The sequence below is a fragment of the Xiphophorus maculatus genome, chromosome 17 (assembly GCF_002775205.1).
Source record: "Xiphophorus maculatus strain JP 163 A chromosome 17, X_maculatus-5.0-male, whole genome shotgun sequence".
NCBI lineage: Eukaryota > Metazoa > Chordata > Actinopteri > Cyprinodontiformes > Poeciliidae > Xiphophorus > Xiphophorus maculatus.
This window is the reverse complement of record NC_036459.1, coordinates 383,571-400,828: the sequence shown is the minus strand read 5'-3', so window position 1 is coordinate 400,828 and position 17,258 is coordinate 383,571. Positions and strand designations below refer to the sequence as shown.

Below are 17,258 nucleotides of genomic sequence, written 5' to 3'. Positions count from 1 at the left end.
ACAACCTTTGAGAAAACAAAAACTGCTCGGTTTTTATTTAACTTGTTGTTGTTCACCAGTTATGATGAACTGAAAATGAAACATTTTGCTCATTTAAGTGAGATGGTAGCTGTTTGAAGGGAAATAAAACTTTAATCAATCTTTTGCTGGATGTGAAGTTTTTCCATTTCTTTAGCAGTTACGGTGCTCCGCATCATTTACAAGCCGATGAGGAGCTCAGTGCGCCGGCGGAGGCGGAGATTGAGCTTCTTTTATGTTTCAAATGAATGCCGTCAGCGGAGTGACTTGAGCGAAGGTTTTCTTTTTCTTTTCTTAATAATTAGTGAAAATCTTCCGGAGATTGAGCTGAAAGCATGTAAAAAAATAGGATCTATTCAGCCACCCTGATGAAAAATAATCGTATAACTGTGATTTTCTAACTTGAACTTTTCCACATGAAAGCAGAAGAGGAAGAGGACTAACTCTGATAGTATCAGATTATTAGGCAATTATGATAGATTTTTTTTAAAATCAGAGTTGTTTTTTTTAAACCAAAAGCTAGAACATTTCAGAAAATGTTTTTTTTTCAATAACTTAAAGAATATTTAAACCTATAAATAAAAACTTCCACATAAAACACAAAGACGGTTTTTAGAGAGAAATAGGGTTCAAATTATTTTAAATAAATGTAAGCATTACAATTTAAAAATATATATAAAAATGAAGAACAATTGTTCAAATAGTAATGGTACTGAAAAATACAGAAATATTATTTTATTTCTTTATTTGGTTTTTAAAATTGAATTTTGACTGCCTTTCAACAAAAACTGCTTTGATTGATTGTAATTTTGTAAATAGCTGTTTAAAAAAGTAGTTTTTTGTATTGTAAAAGAAATATAAAAAGCAAAAAGAAAAGTTAACATTTGAAAGCTTCATTTGTTCTTTTTTTTTTTTTTCAAATTCATAACTGTAATGAAAAATACTCTATTTTCAATGTTTTTTGTTTTTCCTTAAATCATTTTATTTAGGAGAGTGCTAAATCATCGCAACAACCAAAAGGAATCCTCCTTAATTATACCAACATAATAAATAATATTTTAATTATTCAATAATTTAAGAATTGAATGTCCTTATCTGATGGTATTGATTTCAGCTTATTTTCTCACACTATATTGTTTTGTGTTATCATACTGTCCTCTATTTTATGTGTTCTGCTGAACCTTTTGTTGTGAAGTGTGCCCTATTATTCTGTTTTTAAACTTTAATGATGATTTTAATAATAATAATTTTTAAAAATTGCCATTCACAATATGGCGGACACGCTGAGCGGCAGCCAAGGCGTCGATGGACCATTACGCCAGCAGATGGCGACATTCTGAAATCACTTCCTGGTGGAACGTAGAAGAAGAGCAGTTGAACTGGGCGGACAAACAAACAAACCGAGATGATAGCGTTGAAGCAGAACTAATTTGAGGCGGTGTGGATGAACGGTTCGGCTGAGAGATGAGTTCGTTCGCGGGTCGGATGAAGGAGTATCCCACCGTGTCTTTGGACCGGTTCGACAGGGAGAACCTGCACGCGCAGGCTTATTTCCTTTCTCACTGTCACAAAGGTGAATATTTTAGCTATTTTCGACTCTGTCGCGTAAACTCTTGTGACTTTTTGGTTTCTTCTGCGTTTCAGACCACATGAAAGGACTGAAAGGACCTCTGCTGAAGAGAAAGCTGCAGTTCAGGTGAGCACATCTTACCTGTCGTTTGGTTAAATATGACGAAATGAAATTATTGTTTCCTCTGTTAGTGCTATATGGGAGCTATTATTAAAGGAAATTGAGTCTTTAAAAAAACCCTTTAACGTTGCAGTATGTAACTTTGATCAAAAACCTGTTTTCATATATTTGTTGAAACTGTAGTGACGATATAGTGTTGGACTATAAGTGAAAAATTAGCTCCCTGGCTTCTCCCAGTGCTAACTAGTCTTAGCATTCACAACAGGGTTAGGTCCCAATAAATCAATTAATCAAATCACAAATTAAAACGATTTGTCGTTTTCCAAAAACTGGGGAACAAAAGTCTTCAGTTTGGTGAGTTGGTCACAACAATCCCTTTTTAGGAAGGGCAATTTTGTTTACAGTGACTTCAACGTCAATTTTATTTGGCGTTTTTATTTATTTCAGATATTTAAAATGTCTCCCAGTTCCAGTTTTCAATGTTCATTAAAATTTAAAGTTCATTGATCTTTGAGAATGTTTTCTTGCATTATTATGCCATTACCATTATCTTCCTTAACAATGGTCTCAAAACAACAATGTTTTCGTTTATCTTTATAACTTCTGGGACAATTTATCATCAAGCAAAATTTTTTATTGTGACAAGCCTACACATTTTGAGATTGTGATTGACAGCGCTAAGACCCGCCTCCCGGCTCTGATTGGTTGTTTCTAGTTAGCATGGATAGCATGACGATGGATAAACTGTTTTCCTGCAGCTGTAAGTTGTTTCTCTGCCATTAGCACATTTAGCCATGTGTACATGAAGTTGATTGTCAACAATAAGACCCTTTTCCTGGCTCTGATTGGTTGTTTTTGCTGCATTTCTTCAGAGGAGCTCGATCTTTTCTCATATTATACCGTCACAACATGGTGACGGTTTTAAAAAATATGACAAAAAAACATATTAAAGTATTTAATGGAAGAGTAAATTCAACTTACTTCCTGTTTGTGTTTGTAGTCGAACCGTCAGACTTTACTGCTCCTTTGTGACCAAAGAGTTGCTGCTAAACAACCCAAAGTACGCCTTCTGGGAGGAATACGCAGTGAGTACTTCCCCCTCTGGTCTCAGGTCCAAACCAGTCACTGAGGCCATCCAGAGTTTCCCCCAGAAAGCCCTCTGCGGCAGGGGCAGTCATCCTGAGGCCTTCTGTGTTTTAGAGTTAAAAACTGTTTGAAGTTGACTGGAAATTTCAAAATTTCCTGTCAACTTTACAATTCTTCACAACAATTGACTATTTTGTGTTGGTCTGTTACATAAAATCTCAATATGATACAATTATGGTTGAAATGCTTAAAAGTGTTGCCATATAAACATTTTTCTTATAGGAAATACATCAATACTAGTGACGTTCGTTTAGTAGTAAACAAATTTACCTTGAGTTAATGTAACATTTGCACTATGTGTTATTGGAAGACATTATTACCAATACATAAACACCTTTTTTAAAGTCTTAAAAAAGGCAGACATAAATAAAAATAAAATGTAAATAAATATAATTCTTTTGAAAGTTAACTGTTTCATTCCAATGAAGTTTTTTGTCATTTTGCTGTTTCACCAAAGAGACTCTTTAACCTTCTTTAACAGTAACAGTGAAAACAGTGACAGTTTTTGCTGTCACTGTTATCAGAGTTGGGTAGTAACTAGTTACATTTACTCAATTAAATGTACTTTAGTAACTTTTTTTTGAAAAATGTACTTTTATGAGTATTTTTACTGCGCTGTACTTTTTACTTTTACTTGAGTAATTTCTTGGACGGCTACCTTTTACTTTTTACTTGAGCAAAAATATGTAGTAGTAGTGCTACTCTTACTTGACTATAATTTTTGGGAGCTCTACCGTCCCCTATGTATAAAAAGTAAACAAACTCAGCCTGGCGGGGGTGCAAGTTAAGCCTGGTGATCTGCCAGACTTAAACACTTTGGGAATCCGCGCTGAGTTTGGTTTCCATCGCAGGTTCCTCTGGAGCTGGAGAGCCCCACTCAGATTTCCCTGGTGGACGAAGCATCCGGAGAGGTCGGTGTGTTCAGGTCCGAAGCTGCAGTCCGAGGTTTTCAGCTTTTGTTTCTAACTTTGGGTTTCTGTTTGTGGGACAGAAAGAAGAGATTGTGGTGACGCTGCTTCCTGCAGGTCACTGTCCTGGATCCGTCATGTGAGTGACGTCTAGTTTTGTGGCTTAGCAAAGATTTCCTCTAAAAACATTCAAGTTGTGGACAGAAATGTAGTGAAAAACAGCTAAAACTCCAAAGAACTGCTGATCCAGATCACTTGTAAGTGGAGTAAAAGAATGCGTTCAGTCTGAGAATCAGTTCATCACCAGGAGTGTGGAGTGGGAATCTGCTTGGAGGCAGGAATCAGTTCGTTCAGTGTTAAAAACAAGGAATCTGCTGGTTATTAGGAATCATTTAAAGAATCTGTTTAGAGATCTGACTGAACAAACAGATTCCTAATCCTGAACAGGTCCCTCCCCACCGCTTTGATCAGATCTCTGAACGGATTCTTTAAATGATTCCTAGTAATCATCAGATTCCTTGTTCTTAGCGCTGAAGCAAAGGGGGAGGGACCCGTTCGGGGTTAGGAATCTGTTCGTTCAGTGTTGGAAACAAAGAATCTGTTCATCTTCCGTGTGTGAGAAGTTTAAATGTTGGGAATCAGTTCACCAAAGTGTTCAGATTCAGGAGTCTATTGAACACTAAGTCATGAATCGATTCAGAGTCCGGAATTTGTTTGATCACAAAGGAAACAAAAGCAGTTGGATTAAGGAATCGTTGAGATCTGACCAGTTAATAGGTCTACAGGAAGTGGCAGTGATGTATTTCCTGTTTCATCACAGATATCCTGTACATGTCTGCCTGTACCTCGTGTTCCCAGGTTCCTGTTTGAGGGTTGCCATGGAAACGTGTTGTACACAGGGGACTTCCGGCTGGCGGTCGGAGACGCGTCCAGGATGGAGCATCTGCACTCCGGCAGCAGGTGAAGCCAAGACAGGTTTCAAACTTCTGGCTTGTGGGCTGGAAGTGGCCCGTGCACTCCCTACTTCCAGACCTCGACTTCATGTGGTTCTGGCTGGGTCTGGATCTTGACCGTCCGCTCCATGTCCCTCAGGGTCAAAGACATACAGAGTGTTTATCTGGACTCCACGTTCTACGACCCGCGCTTCTACCAGATCCCCAGCAGGGTGAGTCATTTTACTTTGCTGCAGCTAATGATGCTAAGTCACTAAATGCTGGAGGTTCTGTTTAGCATGCTAATGATGTGGGTTGCCGTGGATACCAGCGTTTCTTTAAATAGAGCAGAATACAGGCTGGTCTATGGACCTTACCAGAGGGGCCGCGTTTCATTGGCTGATGCCCATTCTACGTGGCCGTCTCACAAACACCCTTAGCTTCCCGTTAGCTAAGTGCAGCATAATAGCAGAACTGATACAACTTCTACACCTTGAAGCCTGTCTGCTACACAGTCTGACGTTAGCTAAACAGATCAATATGCAATGTGTCTGTATCTGACATACACTAAAGATTTTATTTAGCAGAAAAGGCTTTGGACTAAACTGTTACTCCTGTTAGCCACATTAGCACCAAGTACAGCTAGTCAGTCAACCATCGCTGTGTTCAGGGAAGCGCTGATTAATAATCGATAAATAAATATCAAGCCTGGAGACTTGATATCATAACGGACTGAATGTTATGTTTTTAACGTAATCTTTGCTCGTCTTGCGGGCGCAGGCGGTTGCCACGGTAACAGGTGTGCTTAAACTACAGAGAGAGAGAGAGAGTAAAAAGGTAGGAGTGGTTTTGAGTTGATCACCTGTTCAGGTTATTTTACCTTTGTTTCCCTTTGCTGTGGCTCATTACAGCCGCTGTAGTTTCTAAACGTTGGACTAATTACCTCGTTGTTTGTGAGTTTACGTCATTCACAACAAACATCAAATAGAACAAATATATTTCATAAAATTTTAACAAACAAATGGCTTCTACCGCGGTAATTATGTGAAATTAAATGAATTATATCCCAACTTCAGAAGATTTGCCTTTACCTTTACAGAGCTCTTTGGTTCCTCCTATCAGTCTGTAGCTTCTCATATTGAGGTCAAAGTTCAGATCTACCATAACTGACTGACACCTGCTGGCCTCAGGTTTGCAACCAGCTTGTGACTGAGAAACCAGTAACCTCCTCCCAGTTGATGACATGAACTTGTTAGTTCCTCTGTCCATTTAGCAGCTGATTTATTGTGAAAATCCATTAGAAATGATTCACTAATCAGTCATGTTTACATAGAAACAACGAGGCTTTGTTTGTGAGACTTGCGGTCACGTGGGTCGGTTGTGGGCGGAGCTTGGTAAGGTCCATTCAGCCTACAATCTGTGAGGTTCTGTATCGCATACTTACAATGCTAAGGGTTTGAGGTTTTGTTTTGTATGCTAATGATGCTAGACGCTGAATATTCTGTTTAGCATGCTATCATTGCTAAGTGCTGAAGGCTCTATTTTAATGCTAACAATGCTAAGTGTTTGAGTGTTTTGAGGTTTATTTTTGCTTCCTGTGTTGGCAGGAAGTGTGTCTGAAAGGGATTTCGGAGCTGATCGGAAGCTGGATCGGCCAGAGTCCGTATCACGTGGTGTGGCTGAACTGTAAGGCCGCGTACGGATACGAGTACCTGTTCACCAACCTGGGAGACGAGTTCGGCACTCAGGTGAGCCGCGCAGGGATGTTTCCTCACGCAGGAAAAATGTTTATCCTGTTGGGTCAGAGTCCTTCCTGTCACCTGGGAACCTGTTCGTTTCCATAGAAACGGTCAGAGACTGGAAACACGATGAGTTTTCCTGATTCTTTTTCATGACAGAAATCTGGAATCATAAAGGACAAAATTTTCTGGTGGATAAAGATTCACAAAAGCGTCATCCAGCCATCTTTAGTCCATTCGTTTGGTCATCCATCCAGCCAGCCATCCATCCATCCATCCATCCATCCATCCATCCATCCATCCATCCATCCATCCATCCATCCATCCAGCCATCTTTAGTCCATTCGTTTGGTCATCCATCCAGCCATCCATCCATCCATCCATCCATCCATCCATCCATCCATCCATCCATCCAGCCATCTTTAGTCCATTCGTTTGGTCATCCATCCAGCCAGCCATCCATCCATCCATCCATCCATCCATCCATCCATCCATCCATCCAGCCATCTTTAGTCCATTTGTTTGGTCATCCATCCATCCATCCATCCAGCCATCTTTAGTCCATTCGTTTGGTCATCCATCCATCCAGCCAGCCATCCATCCATCCATCCATCCATCCATCCATCCATCCATCCATCCATCTTTAGTCCATTTGTTTGGTCATCCATCCATCCATCCAGCCATCTTTAGTCCATTTGTTTGGTCATCCATCCATCCATCCATCCAGCCATCCATCCATCCATCCATCCATCCATCCATCCATCCATCCATCCATCCATCCATCCATCCATCCATCCATCCATCCATCTTTAGTCCATTTGTTTGGTCATCCATCCATCCATCCATCCATCCATCCATCCATCCATCCATCCATCCATCCATCCATCCATCTTTAGTCCATTTGTTTGGTCATCCATCCATCCATCCATCCATCCATCCATCCATCCATCCATCCAGCCAGCCAGCCAGCCAGCCAGCCAGCCATCCATCCATCCATCCATCCATCCATCCATCCATCTTTAGTCCATTCGTTTGGTCATCCATCCATCCATCCATCCATCCATCCATCCATCCATCCATCCATCTTTAGTCCATTCGTTTGGTCATCCATCCACCCATCCATCCATCCATCCATCCATCCATCCATCCATCCATCCATCCATCCATCCATCCATCCATCCATCCATCCAGCCAGCCAGCCAGCCAGCCAGCCATCTGTCCATCATCCGTCCATCCAATAAATCTGTTCTTCACCTTTGTTTTTTTTCTTCTGATTCTAAGGAAAGTGAACCATCTGTTGAATCTGTTCAGGATTTTAATTTTAAATATTTTTAATATGTTTTAATATTATATATCTGGCATATATTTTATATTTTCTCCTTTAGATCCATGTCAACAGTCTGGCGATGTTCAAGAAGATGCCGGAGATCCTGAGCTACGTCACCACCGACCGCACCACTCAGATCCATGCCTGCCGGCATCCCAGGGTTTGTTCCACTCGTCTCCATGGCAACTACATTATATTTTTAACATTTTACAAACTTTTGTTACATTTAATGAAGTTGCAGTGCAGGACTAATGTCCTGTGTTTTACTGCAGGATGAGGAGTTTTTCCAGGGCAACCGGTTACCGTGTGGTTGCTCGGCAACCGACGGGTCGCCGCTCCGGATCATCAGCATCAAACCGTCCACCATGTGGTTCGGAGAGCGAACCAAGAAGACCAACGTCATCATAAAGTAAGAAAGAACCGTTCGCTTTGGGGAACGGTAATAAATTCAGTTCGGTTTGGCTAAAGGAAGTCTGTCCTCCAGAACAGGAAGTAGTTCCTACAGAGCCTGTTTCAGCTTCCACTCCTCCTACTCAGAGGTCAGACTTTCACTTTTATCTCCAACATTGTTTTATCGGCTGGTTTTATTGTTTCAGATGAAAGAAGGGATTTTTTTCCTGTTTGTTTCAGATTAAGGACTTCCTGTCCTACCTGCAGCCCGTCAACATTTTCCCAAGCGTCGTTCCGATCGGACGCTCGCTGACCGACGTCACGCAGATGTGAGTCCAACGGTTTAAATGCTTTCATGGAGAAAAGTTTTCTGAATTAATTTCTTCCTGTGAGAAAATTTGCTAAGAATCTTCAGTCAGGAAAAATCTGGAAAAATGGGAATTTGGCTTTTATTCCCAGTCTGGATGAGTTTGGATAGAAACAGAGAAATTTGTGTTCCTAGACTTTATTCCATGTTTTCTGTCCATCAATCCATCACTAAAATCCTTTTCTTGGTCAGAATCAACAGAAGTTTCTGGATCAGCAGATTTTCCAGTAAAACATCCCGAGTCCGTCTGCTCCAGGAACCAGGCTGGACCAGTTCTGTCTCTGTGGCCCGGGTTCCAACCTGAGGCTGCAGAGTCATCTTCGCTCTGATGATGATGATGATGATGATATTTGTGTCTCCAGGTTGAGGCTGATGTGCCGGAACCAGCCTGATGAAACCGGCTTCGTTTACAGACCTCTGGGCGTCCTGAAGCGGAGCCGAGCTCAGCAACCCACTGACGGTGACTCAGTTCTGACCCGAAAGCTGAAACACACAGAACCTGGAGACCGCTTCATGTTTCCCTGTCCAGTTTGGACGTATTTGTGATTTTTATCCAACTGTATTCTGATGATTTATCGGATGAAAAAATTACCCATTTTGTAGATTTTTATTTAACCACAATATCAGAAATGCATAAAAAATACAAATAAACTTTTCTATTCCTTGTTTAAATAAAACTTTTATTGCCTGAAATGCAAAAAACAGCGAAAATATCAGCAGTTTTCATATCACCAACCTGGTTAAAACGAGCTTAAATGAGGTCAACCAGTCAATGAGGTCAACCAGTTAATGAGGTCAACCAGTCAATGAGGTCAACCAGTTAATGAGGTCAACCAGTCAATGAGGTTATATGTTTTGCCCCTGGTTCTGTGTTCAGACTCGATTAGCGACGACGAGCTTTTCGACGGTTTGGATCTGGTTCCGCTCCGGAAGAAACTGATCCTGAACCAGGAAACGCACAACGGTACATTTTTATCTTCTTCCTCTTTCTTTTTTTCTGTTTTTTCTGTTCCATGAACATTTCTTCAACCAAAAGAAACATTTTGATTTTGGTTGAAGATGTTTTATCTCTGAGCAACAAACGTTAGACGAGAATGTTGATAAAATACATGAATCAATACATAATCTATACATTTATGAGTACACTTCTATAAACTTGTATCTGTGTAGTATTAATACTTTTGCTACACTGGAAGTATTCATATCTCTTCAACTTTAGCATGAAATGTATTTATTAGGATACTTTTGAAAAAACAAAGTTAAATTTTAATAAGAATATTTTTTGACCAAACTTATGTTCAATTTGGGTCAAATCAAGATTATGAATGTATAGATAAAACCCATCAACAAACTTAAAATATAATAAATGACTGTCTCTGTATTCGATGGATACTTCTTAAATGAAATAATATTGAACATCTTTTCAAATTTATGTAATTTGGCAACACACAGAAGAAACTGATTTGATTTGACTGAAAAACAAATATCAGATCATTTTTGCTCATCTCGCTTTTGAACGAGTTATTGATAGCGATGTATTAGAGCAAACAAGGAGTGTTAAAGTACAAATATTCATCATTCTTTCTATTTATTTTGGTTAAATTATGAAAAAGTTGATGTGATTGTTTCTCCTTTAACGGTAGAGACACCAGCTGAGAGAACAGCGCCCCCTGTGGCCACGTCTTTACCTCTGCTGTCGTCCGATTTGGCGTCTGCTGCTCAGAACTACTTCGACTGCACCGAGTCCAACGGCGAGGACGAAGACGATGAAGAGGAGGAGGAAGACGAGGGAAAGGGAGACGTGAGCAAAGCGCCGAAGTGGGAGGATTTCTTTACGGCGGAGCCGCTGAGCGACAGCCAGAACAGCCAATCGCATTCCTGCTGCTCCGCCGCGTCACAGACCCCGGATCTGTTTGGCGACGGCGACCGAACCCCGGAGAACCTGGACGCCTTCAGCCTGACGCTGTCCGCCTCCCAGTCCGACCAGTCCTCCCAGAACCTGGACGACACACTCATCCTGGCCCAATCAGAACTCCAGGAGCTGCCGGCGTCTCAGGCGTCCTCTGACTTTGACGTCCCGCCAACGCCGGAGTCGAAGGCGCCGCAGACCGGCGAGCTGCTGCAGCTGTACAGGAAGCTGGCATCAGGACAGGAAGTGGTCATCAGAGGTCAGGCTGAGCGCGAAGAAGACGAACATCTGATTGGTTGATGGACAAAAGATCCATTCTGGTGTGTCTTTATTTTAGAAAAGCAAGTAAGTACACCCTCTGATCCAGGATTCCTGTCACATGGGCTTTGACTAGGCCGTCGCAGCACCTTTACTGTTAGGGCTGGGCGATACAGCTTAAAAGAAATCTTTTTAAAAAAGAAATTACAATTGACAGAAAATATATTGGACTATTTTTGATTTTTCACTTGTGGCTTTTATTTCAACAACAAAGAATCTTTGTTTGATTACAAGAATAAAGTCATATTTGCAGAATAAAGACGTAATTTTACTATATGAACATCTTAAAATTGCTCCTACTGAAAATAATTTCATTTTTTATTTTTATTCTGAAAAAATTTCAACTTTATTCTCATATTATATTGTCGTATTACTTTATTCTAGTAATAAAAATCAAAATTGTTGTAGAATTTAAGTCCAAGTAAATAAAAGCTGTAAAACAAGATGGCCGCCCTGGGCTCTGAATTATGGAAACCCTATTAAATAATGGGTGAAAAAAAATCCCAAAATCAAGTTTTTAATTTTTGGATTTAAAAAATAAGAAAATTCCAAACCAAAAATTGGATTAAACTGGTTGATCGCCCAGCTTTAGTTCTGCTGCAGATCTGCTCTTCTATCCAGACAAGCCCAGATCATTATGCTGCCACCACCTTACATGACAGTTGGATGTTCTCCGTTTATCCTCAGACGTTTTCTCTTTCTGGAGGACAATGTTTCAGCATCAAAGCAGCAGGGGTGTACTTATTTTGTCACTGTTCCTGGGTTATTTCTGGGTTCTCTTCAGTGTAAATCATTCCTGGACTTTGTTCTTCTCTCCCAAAGCCAGACGTTTTCTCATTTCCAAACCACTCTGACCTCATTCAACTGCACTTTGACCTCCTTCCTGTCCTCCTGCACCTGCCACACGTCACAACTACATTCCCGCTCAGCTGCCACCTTGTGGTTTCCCTGGCCTCGTTTCATTTAAAGTGGATCAACGGGTGAAAAGGGAGAAACGTTTGGTTGTGCAATCGTTACCAGTTATGGTTTGATTTAACTATTTAATTAACCTGTTTTTGTATTTTCTCACATTTCTTTCTAAAGATGTTTGTGAAAATAAACCAAGAGAATAAAACATCCCAATGTTTGGAAACATAGTTTCAGTTTCAGAAAGCTTCCATAGGGGGTGACAGAGAGCTGAAAATGTGAAACCATCATGTGAGTATTCAGCTCTTAACGTTTTCCTTTCTAGTGAACAAACTCGTAATCTTTAGTCTGTCAGTCATTTTCCAGATTCTGTGGAAGATAATTAAATGAGGAAATATTCTTCAGGTGATAAAAGGTCGACTTTGTAACTGACTTTATGTGACTCTGAAGGTTCAGGTCTGAGTCCATCACTGGTTTCCAACTGAAGCTGTGGGCCTACTTTAGTAAATAACTTCAATTTCCTGTATTTTCCTTTATTTAGACAGAAGAAGAGTACATTAGATCCCGTTGACACATTTCAGAAAATAATTGCAAGCAAAAGTCATAAAAGGTTTCACAACCTCGTGAATGATAGAAATTTGAATATTTAACAAAACAAAGTTTAAATAATAAGGCAGTCATTTTATCTTTTATTTTTCTGGTCCGCCAGTTGGTTGAGTTTGACCAGAGGAGCGTTTGATTGGCTAAGAGCTACTCGTGAAGGCAAAAGGTATCATAGACCAAAAAAATGAAGAGGAAAAACAAAATACTTCGATTTTTCTTACATGCTGCAATACATTAAATGAGTAAAGTAGTCAAACACTTAATTGAAAACGATCATTTCTAATTTTCAAAAGGTCTCTTTCTTTCTCAATTTTGAGCAATAAAAACAAGATTTAGGTCACTTTTATTGAAAAGTATGTAGCCAAATTTAATAAGTTCATTAAAAGCTGAGTTTGGCCAAGCAGATACATAAAGCTGAGATACTGAATATTTTGTGTTGTAGCCAACATTTTCTAGTGTTAGATTGTATTGTGTATTAAAAATAAGATGTTTCCATCTGCATCAAACACTTTCGCCAGGGGCTGGGAAAATTTGTATTGTTCTTCAATTGCAGCCAGTTTGAATCTAATCTACAATCATAAGTCGATTTATTGTTTACATCCCAACTCTTGATCGAATGTTTAACTTTGTGAATGCTTTCAGAAAAAACGAGCAGCCTGACTGTCTGTTGAACCAGGTGGAGATGAACGTGGGAATTTCCTCAGACGAAAACGCAGAAATGAGATTTTCTCTGCTGGATGTCTCTGATAACACAAAGGACACCTGCTGCACCTGCTCTTCACCAGATAACCGCATTTCACTCGCCTCACGCTAAACAGATCGCATGCAGGCAGTTAACAGGCCAAAACTAATGGAAATTATGAGCATGACGTCGAAAATATACAAAAATTGGTCAAATATGTCAAAACAGTGCCAAAATGAGTCATAGGTCAGTACGATGTCACAAGTGCAAAAATAGCACAAGTTAGTATGATGTTGAAAAAGTGCAAAAATGACTTACGACATTTTTGCGAAAAAGTCAATTTTCACATATTGACGTCAAAAATGTGCAAAAATGAATCTTGGTATAATATGATGTTTAAAAAGTGCAAAAATGACACATGGGTTAATATGATCTCGAGAAAGTCCAAAAATGAGTCAATGAGTCATTGTTTAAATTGTTTTGACATAGAAACAAGAAAAAATGAGAAATTGTTTAGAATGGTGTCAAAAGTGCAAAAATTGCACATGAAGCCTAGGGGTTAATTCAAACCGCTTCTCTTCCGCATACCTGCATCATCAAATAGCCAACAGCCAACCAGCACCAAGTTGTCGCTCTACTTCAGCCAATCATCTCTGAAGAAACCTTTTAAAAGACCCAACATCGATGGATTCAGCTGCTACCCACCACCTCTACGTCTCCACCCTCGTCATCAGTGGATCCTTCCTCTCCAGGCTCTACTCCATCACCACTGTCTGGGCTCCAGGGGAAAGACTACCCGGAACCAGGCCCAGTTCATAAAGCTCCTGGCAATTTTTGGCATGCAAGTCTACTGCCTGGGTCCAATCGATTGATATCTAGTATAATAAAAACTTCTAATTGCTGCTTTTCTTCTGTGACTCTCCAGATTGAAGTAGTATAGCCTCATGTTGTATATGTGTAAAAAATGACACATAGGTTATACGACATCAAAAAAGTGAAATAATGAGACGTAGTATTGTACAATGTCAAAAATTGCAAAAAAGAGTTGAAGTAGGACATCCAAAAAGTGCAGAAAATGAGTCTTAGTACAGAGTGATGGCATAAAAGTGGAAAAATAAGTTATTCTATAGTATATTGTTAGAAAAATGCAAAATTTAGTCATAGTATAGTATGAGGTCGAAATCATGAAAAATAGTCTTAGTTTAGTATGACGTCGAAATCATGAAAATTTAGTCATAGTTTAGTATGACGTTGAAATCGTGAAAATTTAGTCATAGTTTAGTATGACGTCGAAATCATGAAAATTTAGTCATAGTTTAGTATGACGTCGAAATCATGAAAATGTTGTCATATTTTAGTATGACGTCCAAAACGTGAAAATTTAGTCATATTTTAGTATGACGTCGAAATCATGAAAATTTAGTCATAGTTTAGTATGACGTCGAAATCATGAAAATTTAGTCATAGTTTAGTATGACGTTGAAATCGTGAAAATTTAGTCATAGTTTAGTATGACGTCGAAATCATGAAAATTTAGTCATAGTTTAGTATGACGTCGAAATCATGAAAATTTAGTCATAGTTTAGTATGACGTCGAAATCATGAAAATTTAGTCATAGTTTAGTATGACGTTGAAATCGTGAAAATTTAGTCATAGCTTAGTATGACGTCCAAAACATGAAAAATTTAGTCATAGTTTAGTATGACGTCGAAATCATGAAAATTTAGTCATAGTTTAGTATGACGTTGAAATCGTGAAAATTTAGTCATAGCTTAGTATGACGTCCAAAACATGAAAAATTTAGTCATAGCTTAGTATGACGTCCAAAACATGAAAATTTAGTCATAGTTTAGTATGACGTCCAAAACATGAAAATTTAGTCATAGTTTAGTATGACGTCCAAAACATGAAAATTTAGTCATAGTTTAGTATGACGTCCAAAACATGAAAATTTAGTCATAGTTTAGTATGAGGTCCTAAACATGAAACATAGTCATAGTTTAGTATGATGTCGAAAACATGAAAAATAGTCATAGTTTGGTATGACGTCGAAATCATGAAAATTTAGTCATAGTTTAGTATGAGGTCCTAAACATGAAACATAGTCATAGTTTAGTATGATGTCGAAAACATTAAAAATTTAGTCATAGTTTAGTATGACGTCCAAAACATGAAAATTTTAGTCATACTTTAGTATGACGTCGAAATCTTGAAAATTTAGTCATAGTTTAGTATGATGTCGAAAACATTAAAAATTTAGTCATAGTTTAGTATGACGTCCAAAACATGAAAATTTTAGTCATACTTTAGTATGACGTCGAAATCTTGAAAATTTAGTCATAGTTTAGTATGACGTCGAAAACGTGAAAATTTAGTCATAGTTTAGTATGACGTCCAAAACATGAAAATTTAGTCATAGTTTAGTATGACGTCGAAATCATGAAAATTTAGTCATAGTTTGGTATGACGTCGAAATCATGAAAATTTAGTCATAGTTTAGTATGACGTCGAAATCATGAAAATTTAGTCATGGTTTAGTATGACGTCGAAATCATGAAAATTTAGTCATAGTTTAGTATGACGTCGAAATCATGAAAATTTAGTCATAGTTTAGTATGACGAAATCATGAAAATTTAGTCATAGTTTAGTATGATGTCGAAATCATGAAAATTTAGTCATAGTTTAGTATGACGTCCAAAACATGAAAATTTAGTCATAGTTTAGTATGAGGTCCTAAACATGAAACATAGTCATAGTTTAGTATGATGTCGAAAACATTAAAAATTTAGTCATAGTTTAGTATGACGTCGAAAACTTGAAAATTTAGTCATATTTTAGTATGACGTCGAAATCATGAAAATTTAGTCATATTTTAGTATGACGTCGAAATCATGAAAATTTAGTCATAGTTTAGTATGACGTCGAAATCATGAAAATTTAGTCATAGTTTAGTATGACGTCCAAAACATGAAAATTTAGTCATAGTTTAGTATGACGTCCAAAACATGAAAATTTAGTCATAGTTTAGTATGATGTCGAAAACATGAAAAATAGTCATAGTTTGGTATGACGTCGAAATCATGAAAATTTAGTCATAGTTTAGTATGAGGTCCTAAACATGAAACATAGTCATAGTTTAGTATGATGTCGAAATCATGAAAATTTAGTCATAGTTTAGTATGACGTCGAAAACATGAAAAATAGTCTTAGTTTAGTATGACGTCAAAATCATGAAAATTTAGTCATAGTTTAGTATGACGTCCAAAACATGAAAATTTAGTCATAGTTTAGTATGACGTCGAAATCATGAAAATTTAGTCATAGTTTGGTATGACGTCGAAATCATGAAAATTTAGTCATAGTTTAGTATGACGTCGAAATCATGAAAATTTAGTCATAGTTTAGTATGACGTCGAAATCATGAAAATTTAGTCATGGTTTAGTATGACGTCGAAATCATGAAAATTTAGTCATAGTTTAGTATGACGTCGAAATCATGAAAATTTAGTCATAGTTTAGTATGACGAAATCATGAAAATTTAGTCATAGTTTAGTATGATGTCGAAATCATGAAAATTTAGTCATAGTTTAGTATGACGTCGAAATCATGAAAATTTAGTCATAGTTTAGTATGACGTCCAAAACATGAAAATTTAGTCATAGTTTAGTATGAGGTCCTAAACATGAAACATAGTCATAGTTTAGTATGATGTCGAAAACATTAAAAATTTAGTCATATTTCAGTATGACGTCGAAAACTTGAAAATTTAGTCATAGTTTAGTATGACGTCGAAAACATGAAAATTTAGTCATATTTTAGTATGACGTCGAAATCATGAAAATTTAGTCATATTTTAGTATGACGTCGAAATCATGAAAATTTAGTCATAGTTTAGTATGACGTCGAAATCATGAAAATTTAGTCATAGTTTAGTATGACGTCCAAAACATGAAAATTTAGTCATAGTTTAGTATGACGTCCAAAACATGAAAATTTAGTCATAGTTTAGTATGATGTCGAAAACATGAAAAATAGTCATAGTTTGGTATGACGTCGAAATCATGAAAATTTAGTCATAGTTTAGTATGAGGTCCTAAACATGAAACATAGTCATAGTTTAGTATGATGTCGAAATCTTGAAAATTTAGTCATAGTTTATGACGTCGAAATCATGAAAATTTAGTCATAGTTTAGTATGACGTCCAAAACATGAAAAATTTAGTCATAGTTTAGTATGACGTCAAAATCATGAAAATTTAGTCATAGTTTAGTATGACTTCGAAAACTTGAAAAATTTAGTCATAATTTAGTATGACATCC

General features: G+C 37.8%; 1 protein-coding gene across 1 annotated transcript; it reads left to right on the top strand.

Moving 5' to 3' along the window:
• Nucleotides 1–906: 906 nt before the first annotated feature.
• Nucleotides 907–11,880, top strand: dclre1c (DNA cross-link repair 1C). The gene is made up of 15 exons (XM_023349999.1): nt 907–1,591; nt 1,663–1,714; nt 2,709–2,793; nt 3,706–3,765; nt 3,846–3,901; nt 4,621–4,722; nt 4,855–4,927; nt 6,302–6,442; nt 7,819–7,920; nt 8,033–8,169; nt 8,245–8,299; nt 8,391–8,479; nt 8,880–8,977; nt 9,395–9,481; nt 10,161–11,880. The coding sequence occupies exons 1-15, from the start codon at nt 1,483–1,485 to the stop codon at nt 10,724–10,726; spliced, it is 1,812 nt and encodes a 603-aa protein (XP_023205767.1). The 5' UTR covers nt 907–1,482; the 3' UTR covers nt 10,727–11,880.
• The last annotated feature ends 5,378 nt before the right edge of the window (nt 11,881–17,258 follow it).